The 17,877-nt window shown below is 41.4% G+C and overlaps 2 protein-coding genes across 4 annotated transcripts in view; one reads left to right on the forward strand and one right to left on the reverse strand.

Annotated features, from left to right (window-relative positions):
* Nucleotides 1-13,416, reverse strand: part of FAM185A (family with sequence similarity 185 member A) — a 47,488-nt gene extending 34,072 nt beyond the window's left edge. For both annotated transcript variants that reach the window (XM_052788965.1, XM_052788964.1), the window contains exons 1-3: nucleotides 12,900-13,416; nucleotides 5,232-5,341; nucleotides 724-816 (exon numbers count right to left, since the gene is read on the reverse strand). In XM_052788965.1, the coding sequence (XP_052644925.1) occupies nucleotides 724-816; nucleotides 5,232-5,341; nucleotides 12,900-13,293 (597 nt within the window). In that variant the 5' untranslated portion in view covers nucleotides 13,294-13,416. The remainder of the gene's footprint in view (nucleotides 1-723; nucleotides 817-5,231; nucleotides 5,342-12,899) is intronic.
* Nucleotides 13,417-13,754: 338 nt separating this feature from the next.
* Nucleotides 13,755-17,877, forward strand: part of CCDC146 (coiled-coil domain containing 146) — an 83,107-nt gene continuing 78,984 nt past the window's right edge. The window contains exon 1 of one of the 2 annotated variants that reach the window (XM_052788948.1): nucleotides 13,755-13,833. The gene's annotated coding sequence lies outside the window, so the exon portion shown is untranslated. The remainder of the gene's footprint in view (nucleotides 13,834-17,877) is intronic. The other variant, XM_052788947.1, reaches the window with a different exon arrangement.

Raw genomic sequence — 17,877 nt, forward strand, 5'->3', positions numbered from 1 at the left:
GGATATTATGATGCCTAAACATTCAAGTTGAGCCCAAAAGCCAGACTGGGTACGAGAACTGTAGCATTATGGAAGGGAGTCTAGCTCTACATTATTTTAAATAATGGAGAGTTGACTCCTTACAGCAAGAAACCAAACCAGATTAGAGTAGTATGATGTTTGTCTTATACTGCCATCTGCTGAAAAAAGCAAGCTATTTCTCTATGAAACTCTTGCTGGTCATGATTCTTGTTGCATCTCAAAATTATATGTGATTATATTTCCTCAGCTGCAAAGAAATATGCAAACCTACTCTTCTGTTCTTACAACCATATAATGCTGGAAGCATACAGCATGTACAAATATCAAGACACTATTCATGAGACACAAACTCATGGGCCTATTGTAGAATCCAGGTGCCTAGATATCAGCCAAGTAAAAAGTTTAAGAGGGTTGTGAGGGTCTACATAATTAAAGCTTATGAGCTGTATGAGCTAGCACAACCTCTGTACTGATGGAATGATCACATGCTTATTCCTGCTCTTTCTGTGGAGCCTGTTTACTAATCCAAATCAAGTATAAGATAAGATAGTATAATTAACCAGACAAATTTAAGTTAACAGTGAAATGACAATCAACCAATGAGGGTCATTAAATATTCTTCAGCTCATTCTCAAAATTTAGTCATTTTGCAACAGACAAGCTGAATAAGCCATTGAAGACAAAGTTTTACTTCTTACTTACACCCTTCTCTGTTGCACGAATATCTGTATTTCCATAAAGTGTTCCAAGACCAATTACTTTGCCACCATTTGACCGTATATCAATTTTATGGCTCTGAAAAAAAAGTTTAAAAATCATATGGTTAGGATAATCATATTTAGAAAACAACATGCAAAGCATTTTTTCAAGCTGTACCACAATAACTACCTTGGATCACAAACTTCCATTTTACTGTAAAGGTTTCTTCTCAGGTGATTGCCAAATGTGCTGTTTATTTCCAGTGGAGTCAAACTCAAAACAAGTCACCTTTCTTTGTAACCGAAACACAAGGGAAAGAATGATGCTGAGGAACCTTTTATTCTCAATACAGGTGGTTTTTTTTGTTTTGTTTTGTTTTTTTGAACTAGAAAAACATTTACTCAGTATATATTAAAATAAGCAGCAGGGGAAGAAAGAGGGAACTTTGTATTTTATTTATACTCCATCCAGAAACCAAGGTATGCATATACCCAGTGCTGCAGCAGATGAGAAACACGAGCTGGCAGTGAGAAATGAACTAGCAAACTGAAACCTTCCAGTGATCTGGAACCTACAGTGTCACAGAAGTCTGCAGGATAATCATATATATACACACAAACACACCACAGAGCTACTTATGCTTGGAGTATTATGAATACCCATAAGCTTCTGTGGATGCATACCAGTGCAAACCTGAGGCCTGCAAGTACAACCAGATCCTACAGTGTTTCACTCCAAACAGATTCTAATTCAAGTTAGGTATTTTGCATACATCTGCATTACAGTCTCAAGTTTTTCACAAAGAAACCATGTTTCAAGTCAAAAAATGCTATAGCCCTCATACCTTTCAGCTGTTGCATACAACTGACAGAGAGAAAAAAATGTACAGAAATACACACAAACTAATCTCAGAAAGACAAAAAAAACCAGGTCTTGAGAGTAAAAGCCAACCGTTTGTGAGAAGGGAGAAGGGGAAAAAAATAATTTAAAGATCAGATTTAAATCATCTAACTGTATTCATAAGCTGCAACTTCAACAAATCTTGACTTTAAGTAGTCTACATATCTCGACAGCAAAGCTCTTTTGCTTAAGTTCACCAGCGTGAACATTGGAATAACATAGAATTAAAAAAATATTCAGTATTTTTTATACTTAATGCTGGATAAGCTCCCCCCACTCCCATATCCTTCATTTTCCGATACCACCACTTCCATTTTTGGATATATTTGTTTCCATTGAAAAGGGTATTATTCCTGTAGATGCTATTTAATTTAGGACATCATCTGTTAAATTTGACAATCAAGCATATCAGAAATATTCAAGATATTTAGATTATTATACACCTGTCTGGATAAGCAATAATAAATTGCATTAACTAGGTCTAAGCAGATGACAACAAGATTACAGACTTTTAAATATGTGTGTGTGTATATATATATATATATGAAATCAAGTTTGCAATATGGAAAACATGGACTTATACTGCTCCAACACATTTCTGATGAAAGACCAAGAATCAGAAGTTTCATGGGGTTTCATAAGACAGGAACAACTCTACAGCAGTGTTTCTTAGTTTTTGTGTTCCCAAGTCTTGCTTTCTCCTCTTCATTTAAGAGGCTTCCCCACAGTAAAATGCAACACCCCTAACTTGAGACTACAGCAGTGCTTCAGACCTTTTAAAGGTTGTAAATAACTTGGGTGTTCAGTTAAGCTTCTATACAAATATAATAGATGATTCTCTCCATATACAGTAAACAGGGTAAAGCTAAATTAGATGCTTCAGCCAGACATAACAGTTCCTTTGAGGCAGTTACATTAGGCACATTATCAGAATAATGGTTAAAAAGCAAATCATCCAAGCATATAACTTGAGAAAAATACAGAAACTCATAAGATTAGAAGAATTTATGTATAGCAATGACTTACCAGTATGGCCACTGATAGTTAAATAAAATAAAACGACAACATACACACTTATTTCCTCAATTTTTTTTTTTTTAATCTATCATTTTTGGGATAGAAAAATCTTTGATAAGGACACAGGTACCTCAACTTTCTTCTCCAGAATTATTAGACTATCCCTATCCTCTTAAAACCAGGCTTTCAGTGGTAGGTGTCAATAGAGACACCTAACAGACAGCAGGATTTGCTGAGAGAAGCTTTTTCATTAAGAGGGAACATTCTACTAGCTGAAAGTAAGAAACACTAATTTGTCATAGGGCTTCTCCTAACGAGGGAGAAAGGTTTGAGCAAGGAAGAGGTAAAAGGCTGTCAAGGCCATGACAAGTGTTAAAAGAAAAACAGAAAAACTTGTTCAGTTCAAAGAAAGGAAGGACAGTGGTGCAGGACTTTAACAAATCAGGCTCAGACATGGTGTGTGGTGAGGAAGCATGGCAGGTCTTCCACTGACCATGCACAAGACACCTGGAAATTTTTGTTATCACTGGCACAGTCAAGGAGTCAGAAGTAACCGCTGAACACAGAAACAAAATTGAAGGGTCTCCTTGGTCCCACTGTCACTGCTAAGCTGATGGACTGTAGTAAGAAGCAGGAGAAAAAATTAAAAAGAAGCAGCACTATACTCTGAAGAAGACCTAGAAGTCATAACTGTATTTTGGAATTACTGCTACTATCAGATGACCTAGAGACTTGGAAGGGATCGGGTGAACCGGGCTTTTGCCAATTACAAAACAACAATCAACAAAAAATAATCTCAATAAAACAACCCTCAACAAATCTCACTGGCCAGATAATGCCTACCACACCAAAAGTACCAGTCAAAATCCATTAGAAAACTCATAGAGAATACTCATCTTTTCTGTTCAATTACTAGCATGCATGATTAAGGAAAGTAGATGTCAAATTTCTACGTCTTCTGTAAAGACACCATACAGTATACCAAAAATCAGCAAGTTTTTTGAATTACAAGTTATACAAACAACTTCTTGCAGTCTGTGGCAAGAGAATTAGCAGTCATGAAGCTGTTTGCTGGTGCTCTTGAATAAATAAATAAATAAATCTGGTCATGTGGGGATTAAAGTCATTGATCAACGATCTTTTGCTCTCTACTGTAAAGAGAGTCTACTGCTTTGCTAGTCGATGAGGTTTGTGGAGAGCATGATAGTGAAGCAACATTAAACAGCTCTTGAATCCATCCAGGGGAGGGCAGTATCACTTCAGTTTGCTCAGTAAAGCACATTCCCTAAAGGGGAATCGGCTCTTGTGCTGTACTACAGAATCTAGTCTGTAAGATTTTCAGTAGCTTTGAAAAAACCCCAAAGGCGAATAATTCTGCTTCTCTGCTAAACACTTTTCACGTCTCAGATTATATATGAAAAAAGGTGCCCATGAAATTAGTTAGTTGTCTTTCCTGAGAATCCTCTTTTTCCATGACATCACAAAAAATTCTTGACAAATGTGATGGCATGCTGTGATTACTGTCACTATTGCTGGACAAAACTACCTTGTTTTCTCATATTATGTAGCTTCTCATGTACTGCTGTTTGCTGCTATATAACAGAGTAATTTTTAACCAAAGCTTTAGACAGCAATAACACATATAGTACTGTTAATTTTTTGTTAGATTTTAGTTACCTTTTTAAGAGTAATATGGTCAATTACACAGAATCTGGAAGATTCAGGTTGTCTGTAGTTCACTAAATATGGAGTAAACCTAGCTCTATTGTATATCAAATTTCCCCTTAAGTTCAGTTTCCCATATGTGCAATATAAAATCATGTATTACCATGGTAGAGAAAAACATTGGAAGATTTTCCATATCTCAAAAATACTTAAACTTAGGAATTACCCTATTTGAAAAGCCCTTCTTTTGAATTTATACCAATTCCTGCAGGTACCATCCCAATTATTCAAGTGAATTTGTTTCCAAACAGCACCTAAGTGACATATACTTTGATTATTTATACAAAAGCCTATGTCAGCAAACCTGAAGTCTTAAGACTGAAGAAACAAGGTCATGACCATGATTTATACAGTATTTATCAGATATATTTCAGTCATGTATTTCGGACATGTAATGTGTAACTTCTGATTGAAAATTAACCTAAAGAGTTTGTCAATAGCACTGATATATCAGAATTATTAAAAAAAAACCACAGGGAAAAAAAAAAGCAGCATACTGCAAAGTCCCAACTGAGCAAGCATAACTATTAACCTACTAGACAGGAAATAGCAGTCTGTCTGGAGTGGGTTTTTTTGGTTTTTTTTTTGAGGGGCAGGATGGACAGAAATCAGGCTTACTGCTGTCACTGTTTCTGCTGACTTTGGCTATCATCAAAGGTACCTGGACTTCTGACTCCACATCATTTAGTGTTATTGACTTTGTGTCGTAATGGTATGCGATAAATAAAGGTGAGATGCTACACACATAGTAACACTTAGAAATACCAGAGTACTTCTCATCTCCAGAACTGGTAATTAAGTTCTTAAACTATATTCCACCACACAATCCCTTTTAAAACACTGATGGGGTGGGGGAGGGTTCTTCATACCTTTATTGACTGCAAGACGCTAGTCCCCTTCTCTGTTTCTATTTTGCAGTTATCACATTCTATTTTCTGAATCTTCACGCAGCCAGTCCCTGATGTTTTGATATCCAAATCTAGAATTAAAAGTTTTATTAGCAACAGAATGAAAAGAGTCAGATCTATTTAACACAGTACTTGATCACTTTATATAGTAACTACATATAGTAGGGGAAAAAAGCAGCTTGTTACTAAAGAATCTTTTTGCAAAGTTTGGCCACATACTTTCAATTGCATGACCAGTCACTATCAACAATTGACACTGAAAATTTTGTAAGCCTGTGTATGGCCATCCAGCTTCAAGAGAACATTGCCTCTTGGCAGCAGAGTGACTGTAACCTCTGGCAAGGAATCAGCAGGGTGCGGTCCTTTAGTGAAGTTTTATCATTTTTTTTTTTTAACCCACTCCCAAACTCCACCTCCATCTCATGGCTACCCTAGTCACCAATTCTATTAGCAATTCTACTGAGACATTTGGGTACCCTGACAAGGGTTTTGGGGTGGGAAGGTTGGCAGGTTGTTTGAGGCCACATGTAGAGTAATAAAATTCAACAGCACAAATACATCAGTCTTGCTTAGACCTACACTGCTTCAACTAGCAAGCAGCATAACACAAGAACAGGTATAGAGGAGTTTGCATGTGTCATTCCTCCCCAGCCTTCTGGAAGGCCTGACTTACCCTCCTGGCATGAAGAAGCATGTTTGCCTCTAGTCTGAATCATCTCACCTTATTACTGTTTATAGGCTCCCACAAAGAAAAGCCACTACGTTTTGTAGATAACTCTGTCATCAAGGGAGTAATTTATGGGCTCATAATGCTTCACGCAGGAGCAGCAAAAGCCTATCTCTGCCACTTGAGCTTACCCCTGAGTTTAAGGAACCAGGAAGAAGTTTGAGAATGTGTAGTCTAGGGATTCTGACTATATTAATAATTTATATAAATGACCACCATAACGACAGGCAAAAGGTAAAGGCAGGAGAGGAAAAAAGTGGGTTTGTTCTTCTAAGGAAAAAAGACAAAGGAGAAAAAAATTGAACAGGAATCAGAAGTGTTTGCTGCAAGACACATAACTGAAGGACTAAGAGAGAGAGATAGTGAGCCTATTACTCTCTAAGGAAAAGTAGATTATCTGGGAAAGAAACTTTCATTTAAACACCTGTGAAAGTCTTTCTTCCACCTCCACTAGCTGCTAAGGTGACAAGAAATATGAGAAGGAGAATCAGAGTATGTATAACACTCTGCAACACAGCAGAGGCTGAAGATCAATACTGTCACGCTGCTGCTCAGGACAAACGCTGCAACCATGATGACAGTAGCTTGCAGATAAAGACAAGAGATTGAGAGCTCCAATTCACAATGAAGGGAAGTTTTTCCACCTAGCAAGCCAGGAGAATCCAAGAGGCAGAGATAAAACACATTAGATCTTTGCTGCAAGAGTGCTACCTTATTGCCACAGTAAGCTAAGAGGTTAAATTTAGTGAAGGATGCCGACTGTGTTTGCAGGTAACAATTCCCTAAGAAAGAGAGCTAGAAGAGGAGGACTAGATAAGCAGGTTTTCCAGAAAGCAGTTTTATTTGCAGATATTATTTTCTTAGCATCTTCACAGAAGACTTCCAAGAAAGAGATTTTAATCAAACTGTATGTTTCTTAAATTTAAAGTAAACTCTAAGACAGGCTCTTGAGGCATGTAAAAGCACAAAACCTAGCAAACTGGACTGGTGACTATCATCAGAGACTCAAGGGCCAGCTCCACAAGGTTTTATGTTGTTAAAGCCTAGACAGTTTCACCAGACTAAAAATATCTGAGTGGTATCTGAGCTATTTCAATTTGATCGATGCTGATCTACAGGTTCTGAAGTTGAGACAAAACTTTTCATAGGGTTTTACTTCTCAGGGAGCAGTTGGATTGTTTATACGCAGTTCCCAGAGACACAAATAGAGGCACTCTCCAAACATCTACACTTGAAACAGTATGTCCCTGAACAGCACAAACCTGTAGAGTTCAAAAAGAAAGCAATATTATTTTTGAAATACAAGCTGTCTTGCTCGAAACTGCTCAATTCACCCACTGGAAAACTGCACAGTCCTTGGGAGGATCTACGTCTGAGACTTTTTCTATTTCGCTTTCTGAGAAGAGAGAGGTCCAAAAGCCAGTTTGCTTGTGCAAATCTTTGAATTCAATCAACTTGATACCCTCTTGCCCTTATTGTTTCTGTCAAAAGGCGTGAGGAAAAGGCTTAAGAGCAGTCAGTTTAGCCATTATACCAACTTAGTAAGACTTTTACAAGTATAACGTTAAAAACTGCTGATCCTGCAGGGCATATTATGGCCATCATTTGAAAGGTAGATTAGTAGTGTAATCCTAGCTGTATCAAAGATGGGTGTCAAAAGAGGACACACAAGTCTAGGGATTCATGAGCATGCTGTTAAAAAACACCAGGGATTCCTGGAGACATACTTTGTGCCTTGATCCTCTGCAGAGTCACAGCACTTTGCTAGCCTTGATATACCAAAAATTAGTGGACAAGTAATGGAGCCCCTCTGTCTCACAAATAGGCTTCCTGAAGCAAGGATAAATGACTCCACAAAGAGGCAGGCTAAAAGCTGGATGATATTGCTAAAGAAATTTCAACAAGCAAGGAGGAACAGGATACAATGTTTCAGTGCCAAAGCTCCAAAAATAGCTAGCTTGATTCCCCCTTAGCAAAGATGAGGGCTGAAGCCACACAAACCTCAAAAAAATGCATGAAGGTCTCTGAGGTGCAAAGGATTTGTATTGGAAATAAAGGTACATAGGGAAAAAAAGAACTTTGGTATCAGAATGTAGGCAGGGGTACCCCAGAAATACCACCTTAAGCTGTAATATTTGAAATAGACTGGAAAATTACTTATTTTAAAGTGACTCAGCAGCCCTGGACTACTAGAAGTACTTCATGATGATCTACTTCTCTGCTCAGAGGAAGCTTACCAGTAAGTAAGCATGCATGTAAAATAATTCAGTCCAGGAAAAACTATTTATTGAGGGTGTCAGATTATAGCATCTGCTACTCTGAGGCTGTAACTCTGCCATACTTGCGAGTAGACACTGATGACCTTTTTTTCCAACTCATTAAAATGTTAAGACTTCAGAAAAATACACTGTTGAAAACATTCACATTCGCTTTCCACTAACATAAAAAGCAGAAACAAGCAGTCCCAGGAGCTTAGGTTCTCCCCTCATATAAGTAGGCATAAAAATTGTTTAAGTGACACCATAAAATTATGAATTTGGTAATTCACAGAAACCTTCAAGACCCATACATTCATTCAGTTGGCTTAGTTCCACAAGTATCTACAGTGTTTAGCCAAACAGCTAAGTGATCTCAGGGACTTAAATAAGACTAATGTGGAAGAGTTAAGCTTTCCCAAGGAGAGAATCAATAATAAAAAAACATACTAGCTTACAAGTGGGCCTAGCCCAAGACTGCTTGATCCTGTGCCAGAGGGGACAGAACTTTGGTATTCTACTCCATGAATCTTGGCTACCACTTCAACACTCAAGGTTCTCCTCCTTGACTTTGAAGCCTCTGTTCTCTTCACCAGGGTACAATATGGAAAAAGCATTGGAACGGTTTGCCAAAGGAGGTTGTATAGTCTTCATTCTTGGATGTTTTCAAAACCAGACTGGATAAAATTCTGAGCAGCCTCCTCTGACCTTGGAGCTGACCCTGCTTTGAACCAGAGGTTAAACTAGAAAGCTTCTGAGGTCCCCTCCAACCCAGATTATCCTATGATTCTAATACAATATGTATGTACTAAAGCAAAACATAACAACAGCAAAACATGGTAAAACAGGACAGATGATTCTCAAATTCTGGTTATGCAAGACCTCAGTTGGGTTTACTTCCGAGTACTCCATCAATGTACAGTAACCAGAAATCAAAGAGCTGGTTTCAGGTTTAATTAGCCCATGCAGTTCGACATGCCAAGACACAGGGTTCTCTATGTGCTAAGCAGACTGCGAACCTACAGCCACGTGCCTACACTGTCCCTGCAATAAATAGCTAACATATACACGTGACCTGAAGAAAAATAAATAAGTAATCTAGATGAAACAGAAATTCATTGACATCTATCATCTTTGAAGGTTAAATGTATCAGAGGGGATTATCAGATTGTGCATGATATTGAAAGACTATACACAGCATAAAACTAGACACTAAGACAGAAATAGAGGATCCTTTAGTAATTGCCCTACTGGGCTGCTTACAAGTTGCGTTTGGTTTAAAAAGCATACTTAAGCTTATCATCTAGCATCTTCTGCACATGCTCTTCGAGGTCTAAGGAGTTTTACCTAACTTAGAGCTTCCTGGATAAGCTCCAACCTAAATTGCAAAAGCTGTTATGAAATGCCTTCACTTCCAAAATGAAGAAAGAAGCTAGAATACTGTAAAGACATTCACATCAACTTCTCAACTTCTTACAGCTAAGTGACAGAAAGAGAGCTCAGATAAAACAGTCTGAACAGAACAGAGTTTACATCCTCCTCACGCATTCAAGGAAGGCCAGAGAAAGGCCAAAGTACTTGCAGAGCAACAACAGTTTCTTTCTGTTTTGAGATATGTTTTTACAAGGGATAAGATCTTTTGCTTATGCAATGATGTTTAATGGATAATTCTTTCCTAAATAAAGAAGAGGAACAACCCAAGCACAAACTACTACTCAGAGAACCCCAAAACCAAACCAGAGCTGAATGGACACAAAGTAGAACCTCACTGGCAAGTAGCAATTCTACTTCACCGAGTACAAAAAAATATTTATATTTTAGGAAATATATCTCTGGATTTGCCTGGATAACAGCATGAACTGACAATACTAACATCATGCTAATTATGGGGTGACAAACAGCAACTAGTAGAAGGGGGCTATAATCCACAGACTGTCCAGGGAACCTGAATTGCATGAGCTTACCACAAACCCACATGGAACAGCTTAGAAACCTACAAACTAATAAAACCTACTTCAAGAAGGAAGGCTGTTAGACAGTCTGCAGGGGTGGTTGACATTCAGACTATCATAAGAATCTCAAAAGACAGGACAAAAGCTAAATGATTTTTTTTTCCATCAATCAGGATTCATTATTGAGACCTTTTGGGAAGGTTCCCCACATTGAAACTCTTTATGAAGGCTGAGATTCTCCAGATCTTAATAGAATGAATTCTACCCCCCGAGAGTAACCAAGTCTGGAGTAACACATAATAGTCACTCAGAGATCCTGAAGAAACTGAAATATTAAATTACTAACAGCTACAGTAACCAGACAGACATGGTACCAGAGAAATTAAGGGTAATAAATGAGATGCTGGGTTTTGGTTTGATTGTCTGTAATCCTGGGGTGGACTCTCTGAATGTACTACAGACAAGCCAAGGTAATCTTTGCACTTGCCAAGCAGGAAAGAAAAAAAAAAAAAGCTGTAAGAACGTAACTGACAATTCTTAGGAAAGAGTCAAAACTACAAGTCTCTTGGAGAAGACAGTCCTGCTACAGTTCAGTGAAAGAGTCAATGAATACATAGGTAACAGTTGATTTGTTTAAAAGAATAAACCTGGATTTTCAGATGTCTTTAACAAAACGCTTAGTCCTGTATTGTCTTTTAGGTGTAAACTGTGCATCATCTTCAATACTACATGAATTTGGAAATCAGCACAAATACCAAGGTTGAAAAGTTTCATCAGTGACACTGAATTATTCAGACTAGTTAAAAACTCACTGACAAAATGCAGAAAGACCTTGGAATACCTCTTACTCAAATGATAAAACAGCAAGAATTTGAATGGATGGTATGCCTTGTGGGACTTTTTGCCACGAGGCATGGAGTTTGCCAGGAAGCTCCCACCCTGAATCTGTTTACATGTTTAAGTGGACACTCGGAAGAGATCCACTGAGGGGCTGAGCTGTATCAGGCTCAGAAAATCCCCCAAGCTGAAAAGAGTTGACAGCTAAGAGAACACTTAGATGAAGTATCATGCATGTTTGTCCTGTTCTTACTCTTCCCTGAGCACCTGTTTATGACTACTGCTGGAGACAGGACAGCGGGCTAGCTAGACTCATGGTACAAATCAGTATACCTATTCTAACATAGACAAAGTAAAGCACACTGAGGGCAAGGAGGAGGAGAAGCCCCTGATTTTATTTACAGAATGTTTGGCTCTATATTAGTTGTATATTAGTTGCTAGGAAACAAAAGAGACCATAAGTTTTGGTAAACATATTTAAGAAACACGCCTTCAGTTATCAACAGTGCTCAAAAAAAGAAAAAAAAACCATAGTAAATTATAGGGATGAGTAAGACTAGAAAATGAGCAATACTGCTGTGATAATTCCATAGCACTTCTCCATTTTGAATGATATACAGTTCAAGTCCTTCTAAATGAAAACATGAAAAAAAACCCCAACCCCCAAAATCAAAAAAACAACATAGAAAAATTCAAGATATAGGAAAAAAAACATAAGAGAAGATAAAAGGTGCAGAACGTCTTTGCTGTAAGGGTTTGGAAAAGCTGGAACCAAGAGAATATAACACCACACTCTACAAAAGTCATAGATGACATGTATGAAGCGTAAGTAGAATGAGATTATTCACCATTTCTCATACCACAACTGCAGCAGAGCATCAAATGAAATAAAGCAGCAGTCTTGAACAACCACTTGAAGCAAACCAAAGGACCGTGTTTTTTGTACGCTGAAAAGTTTTTCCAGCATGGTGAAACTTACTCCGCACTGTACAGGCAATGGCACAAATCCATAGGAAAAAACCCCACATCAATGACTAAACACAAATCTCTCTGGGTCAAGTACTTCCTAAACCTCAGCTCCCTGAGGGGAATTATCCTAGCAAGCTTGCCCTTTTCCTTCCCTGCCAGTATTTCAGTCCAGCACAGTTGTTTATTGGTTTCAGCCACTACAGATGTTCTCCCAAGTTGTTTGTAGGTTCCCTACCAGAAACCCTGCATAGATTTTTGCCTTGTGTCCAAAAAGATAATGCAAGACTTGCACTAGACAAGGGAGCCCTTCTTGGCATTTCATCTGTATTGTTACCTTCCAAACGTTTTTGATCCCTGTGGATGGCCTCTCAGCGTAACAACCACCAATGGAGCTGGTAGATCCAACAACCCTACTGGGAACAACCTTTCAACTGCAGGTGTGCATAGCACATACTGAGGACTGCTGTCTCCCAGCTGAGCTGCAGTTACATCTTTTCTGGAACACCAGCTGTCAGGGCAAAAATAAAAGCGTGCGTTGTAACTGCCACTCAACAGCAGAAGTTTCAGCATTAACTCTTGCTGACAAGAAGGTCAGCAACAAATCATCTACGCAAACAGCGAAGAACTCAGGAAACACAGAAAAAAAAAGGACTCTTCGAACCTCCTTAATGCGAGGGGGCACGACGCCATTTCCGAATACCCGCTGCCAACAGCGCTTCCAGCCGGAGCAGCAGCGGTGCCAACACAGCCCCCGGTGAGCGCCACCGCCTGAGGGACCGACCCCCTCTCCCAGCGGGCTCCCCGTGCCAGCACGCCGCAAGGAGAGGGCTGACAGCCGGCCGCGCAGCCGCCTCTCCCGCCGAGGGACCCCCGCCGCCGCTTCACCCACCGAACTTCACGGGCGTCCTGACGTCCACGGCGGTCTTGCTGTCCACGCCGTCCGCGACGATCGCCATCTGCTCCAGCGCCTCGTCGTACTCCACCCGGACGCGGTCCTGCTGCCGGCCGCGGGGCGGGGGGCTGCCGCCGGCGCCGCTGACGGCCACCAGAACGCGGTCGGCGCCCGGGTAGCGCTGCGGGTCCAGCGGGCGGACGCTCACCTGGCAGGGCAGCCGCACCCGCAGCCGCCCCCGCGGGCTGACTGCCAGCGCCCACTCCTGAAGGGGCTTACTGCCGCCGGCCTCGGCGGAGCCGCTGCAGCCGCGGCGGGGGGCGGGCGGCCCCCACCACCCGCCCGCCGCCCGCACCGCCAGAGGCCCCCAGCGCGGGGGCAGCGCCCTCATGCCGCCCGGCGGGGCCCCGGGGAGCCGCGGCAGAAGCCCCCTGAGGCGAGGCGAGGCGAGGCGGGACGGGACGGGACGCGACGGGGCAGGGAGCCGCTCCTCACGGCGGACGGCCGTTACCGTCGCCCGCGCCCCGCCACGTCACGTGACGCGGCTGCACGCGGGGAGAGGCACCGGGGCGGCCGGTAAACAGGCGACGGCCGCTGGCGCGCGCCCGGGCAGCGACAGGCGCCAACCCCGCCCACCCAGGAGGCTCCTGGGAGTCGTGGTTCGCCAGCGGGCGGAAGGAACTACAGTCGCCGGAAAAGGGGCGACGCCGGCCGTCCTCATCGGCCTATCAGCCAAGGGGGAAGGCGGAGCATTTCCGTAGTCTGCTGCTATTGGGCAGCGGGGCGTGACGCTACAGCCAATCAGAAGCGAGGGTGAGGGCCGGGGGCGGTCGAGGTAGGCCGAAGGCGGCCAGCCGGCGTCGCCATAGGGACGGGGGACGCCGCCCGGCGAGGCGAGGCGGGGCCGGGCCGGGCGGCCGCGGCCGCACAGGTAGGGCCCTGCGGCGGGCCGGGGGCTGCGCGGCCTGGAGGGACTTGCGGCGTCCGGGTCCGGGACCGGGGTCGGGGAGGGCAAAACCGCGGCCCTAACGTAGAGGTGGGAAGCGAGTCCAGCGGCGCCGGGCCTCGGGGCCGCCTCGGTCCTGTTTGAGGAGTCCCGGGTGGGCCGGGGCCCGCCCGCCTCCCTGGGTGCCGGGAGTCTTCCCCCCGCTCCGGGGGGCCGGGGTGGTGCCATCTCGTGCGTGAGAATACGAGGTGCCTCAGGGCGTGAGGGCCTTTTCCGTGGTCCCCTTGGGCTGATCGTGGCGCAGCCAAGCCGCGGTTTCCAATGGAAGAGCCGTGCTGGTTGGGTTTCAGCCTGCTCGGCTCCCTGACGCAGCAGCCTCTGCAGCCACGGGATTTAACGCCTGCAAGGAGGACGCAGGGAAGAAGAGAGGAATGGGAAGGGGGAAATGGCGGGGCTTTGGGTGGCAGCCTGGTCTTTGTTACGCTTAAGCCTACAGTGAGACCGCAGGCGTTGAAATGTCCTCGGTCAGAAGATGAAGAAGCAGTTTGGCAGCCGTGCTGGAAAAACAGTTTTTTCAAAAGTGGTGTCGCGGAGCTCCAGAATTGGTCTCTGTCGAGACAGCTCGGTTAACATGTTATTTACTGTGACTGCTTTTTAGGAGTTAACAAACAGCCTAGCAGTTCTAAAGCCAGCCAAATAAATATTTTCCTGAGTTCTGTACAAATACGTCATGAGACGATTGTCCTTATAGGGTTTACAAACAAGTGGGGAACTCCTGAATTCGGTTAGAAAGACTTTTATGGACTTCATAGTCCACATTATCATTGTACTATAAGTTAAAAAAAAGAAGAGGTAGGGGATGTGGGCATAGATCATGTAAAGTCAGGGGCTGCATTCTTTTCATAGATGTAGTTTACTGCCAATAACGAGTGTAATGTGCACAGAAAGGTGCATTGTCTTAGCTACATTGCAACACAAGAAATAATAAAATCTGGGTCTGTTACTTTATTTATTTGCTGCCTTTTGTACTCCATGTGTTGTTTTTCTTCTTTTCCAAAAATAACTGTGCAAGCTGTGCAATGTCATATTTGGTCATCAAGCTCTTTTCATCTCCTTAGCCTCCTTTCCATTTTTATCACTGTCTGGCATTGATTATGAATCTGAAACGAGATCTGAGTGTCCAAGAGGAAAGAAGATGGCCCTAGCTTTTTGGTCCATCTGTAATTTTCACTGTGGAAAGTTTAATAAACATTCATATTCATCAATAAAGCCCTTCAAGTTAAATTATTTCATTGGTTTACATTATTCAGTCTCAAAAATCATTAAATGAAACACAAAAAGGGCCAGCCTGCCATATGACAGTTTAGTATAAAAAAATAGTTCTAGAAAGACAAAAATGTATCAAGAAATATCTTGGGATGTGACAGAGGATAGAAATAATTTTTTTCACGTCTTCGGAAATAGTTGATTTTTGGAAAAAATATTACAAAATTCTCACTCTTGAGACCAAATAGCAAATCTAAATGTTTGTTAGATAATTTGTCAGGGAAACCGTTACAGACCTGTAAGAATTGTGGTGCAATGTGCTATAATTCCACTAGATGACAGCCAATTCAACAAATAACTCTATTAACGGACTGTTCAAAGGGAATCCCAGGTCTTTGGTTAGGTGGGACCTACCACTGCCACCGCTTTCTCCCTGCAGTCAGTGCTGCTGTTCCTTATCATCGTCTCCTTCCTCCTCTTAAACGCTAGTGCTGCTTTCCCACTGCCTCCTTTTCCTCCAGTATCTTGGTATTTGATACTCCTCGCGTAGGCAGAGGTTTATCAGGTTGGGCTCCGTACTATGCTATGCATCATCTTTAATATTGTCAAGTTTTGCATGATTGAGAACTTTGTTCAAGAAACCCTCCAAAGATGCTTAAGCCTTACCTATGTATATATTTCACTGCTTTGTGTTGGTTTTTTTCATTAGATACAGGCTAAGCTTACTTATATGGTTAAAAATACTGAAGAAAACAGATAAAAGTAATTGCTAGGAAGAAGTTCTTCTTTCTCCATACATATGAAACCTCATGTTTTTCATGTTTTAGTTATGCCATCTATATTTTGACTATAATATTGATTCAGTTTCATTTCAATGCTCTTGACTGAATTCCAGCTGATCCCATATCAGCTGGTATGGCACATAGCAGAGTCCAACCGTAAAATGATATTTATTTTAATCTTTAATTTTCTGACTTGCCACTTGCAGGAAAAGAAAACTATATCAAATTTATAAATTAAGATTTATATTAGAGCTCCAATTTCAACATGCCTGCGTGATTCCTTAGTGAATTACAATGCTTACTAGCCATTTTGCCATATATTTTGCCATATATTACAGCTTTGTTTCAGGCCAAAGAATATTCTGTATTTCATGCAAAAAATAACAAAAACTGGATGCTATAAAGTGTTATAGAATAGATTTTAAAGCCAAAGCATTATCAGAGGCACTTTTAGGCTAAGGTAAGTGAGAGAGATATTTCAAGGGAAGAGGAATTAAATAAAAAGGATATACAGGAGAGGCTGTAGAAGGAATACATTTTTTTAACTTTTATATTTGGAATTAATCACAGAATAAGATCAGACTGCTTCAGGTACCCACAGGGCATAAACTTAGTCTGCCTGGGCAGGATTAAGTTCACCCATTTGCTATAATTGTAATAAAGAAATAATGTGACTTCACTGCTCAGGAAAACGGGGCCGCCCTGCAGGAGTGTTCTTGCTGGTGTTACACCCATGCTGAGGCTCCTACCTGCAGATGCAAGAACACTTTGAGTTAACATCCAACGTTTGGGCAAAGTTCACCGCACACAGGGCTAGCTACTTATCAGCGTTCCTCCATATCATAAGGCTTAAGAATTTTGTAGTCAGGATATTTTTTCCAAGTTTATTAAAAATTGTCATGTGTTTCTATTATGAAATATTTGTATTACACTGGTTTAGTTCTTTTATTTGTATTTTGTAATTCGTATTTTTTCAGTGATGTATTTCTGAACTGCTTCCTTGAGCCTTAGTTCTCAAAGCATGTCTAGGTTTCAGCAGGTAGGCAAAGCATGCTTTGTTTTTCCCTCGGTATTTTAGTGTGTGTATAGTGATGGTAACCATTTCTTCTCAGGAATGGCAGAGGGAGGCAGCCTCCAAAGCACACAATGGTTTGGATTTCAGGGATTTTTTGTTTGTCACGCTACCAGAAATTCTCTGAGGAAATTAAGTTCCTCATGGAAACCACATGAAAAGGGAAGTGGCAAATCTTACCATTCAAATTCTCCCTGTCTTAGCCATATCTAATTAGAACTCCAGCAGATAAAGTCTGTGTGGCTCAGGGTGATTCCATCCCAAATAGCAGAAACTTAAAAACAAGGAGAAACAATGGAACTTATAACAGAAATTGTTAAGCAGTTTAGGTATGCGGTGTGCTCTCATTCCCCCAAAGTAGTTGTCTATGAGGTTGTACAGTCTAATCAAACAATCTGTTCTGAATTACATGCATGTTATAATGCCCTATTGTACGTGATGTAATTTTAATTTTAATGATCATTTAATGTTGGCATAGCTTTGTTGTTTAAAGATACATCGCTTCATGCTGAAGCACAGGCTCTTCCCAGTTAAAATAGAAGGTCTGCTGCTTGCAAGACTGTAAGCTTTAACTTTAGGAAAGAAGCATTTAGAAAACAAAAAATTTTAGGGGATGAAAAGATCACTGTGTGATTGAATAAATCCATGGTACTCCTATGTAATTAATATTATCTGTAGCTCTCATCTCTTCCCTTATCCTTAAAGAGGATATGGTAGAACTGGCAAAGTTTTGGAGAAGGATGACAAGGACAGTGTAAGGCAGAGAAGGGCTTCCATGCCAGTGACAGCAGGTAGATTGGCTTCTTCAGCCTGGAAAAAGGATTATCAAATGAAGATACAACGTTAGAAAAAACCTAGTGGCATAGAAATGTTGTGATTATTCAGTGACTCATCCAGTAAAAGAACTAG

This window comes from Harpia harpyja, chromosome 6, assembly GCF_026419915.1.
Source record: "Harpia harpyja isolate bHarHar1 chromosome 6, bHarHar1 primary haplotype, whole genome shotgun sequence".
Lineage (NCBI taxonomy): Eukaryota > Metazoa > Chordata > Aves > Accipitriformes > Accipitridae > Harpia > Harpia harpyja.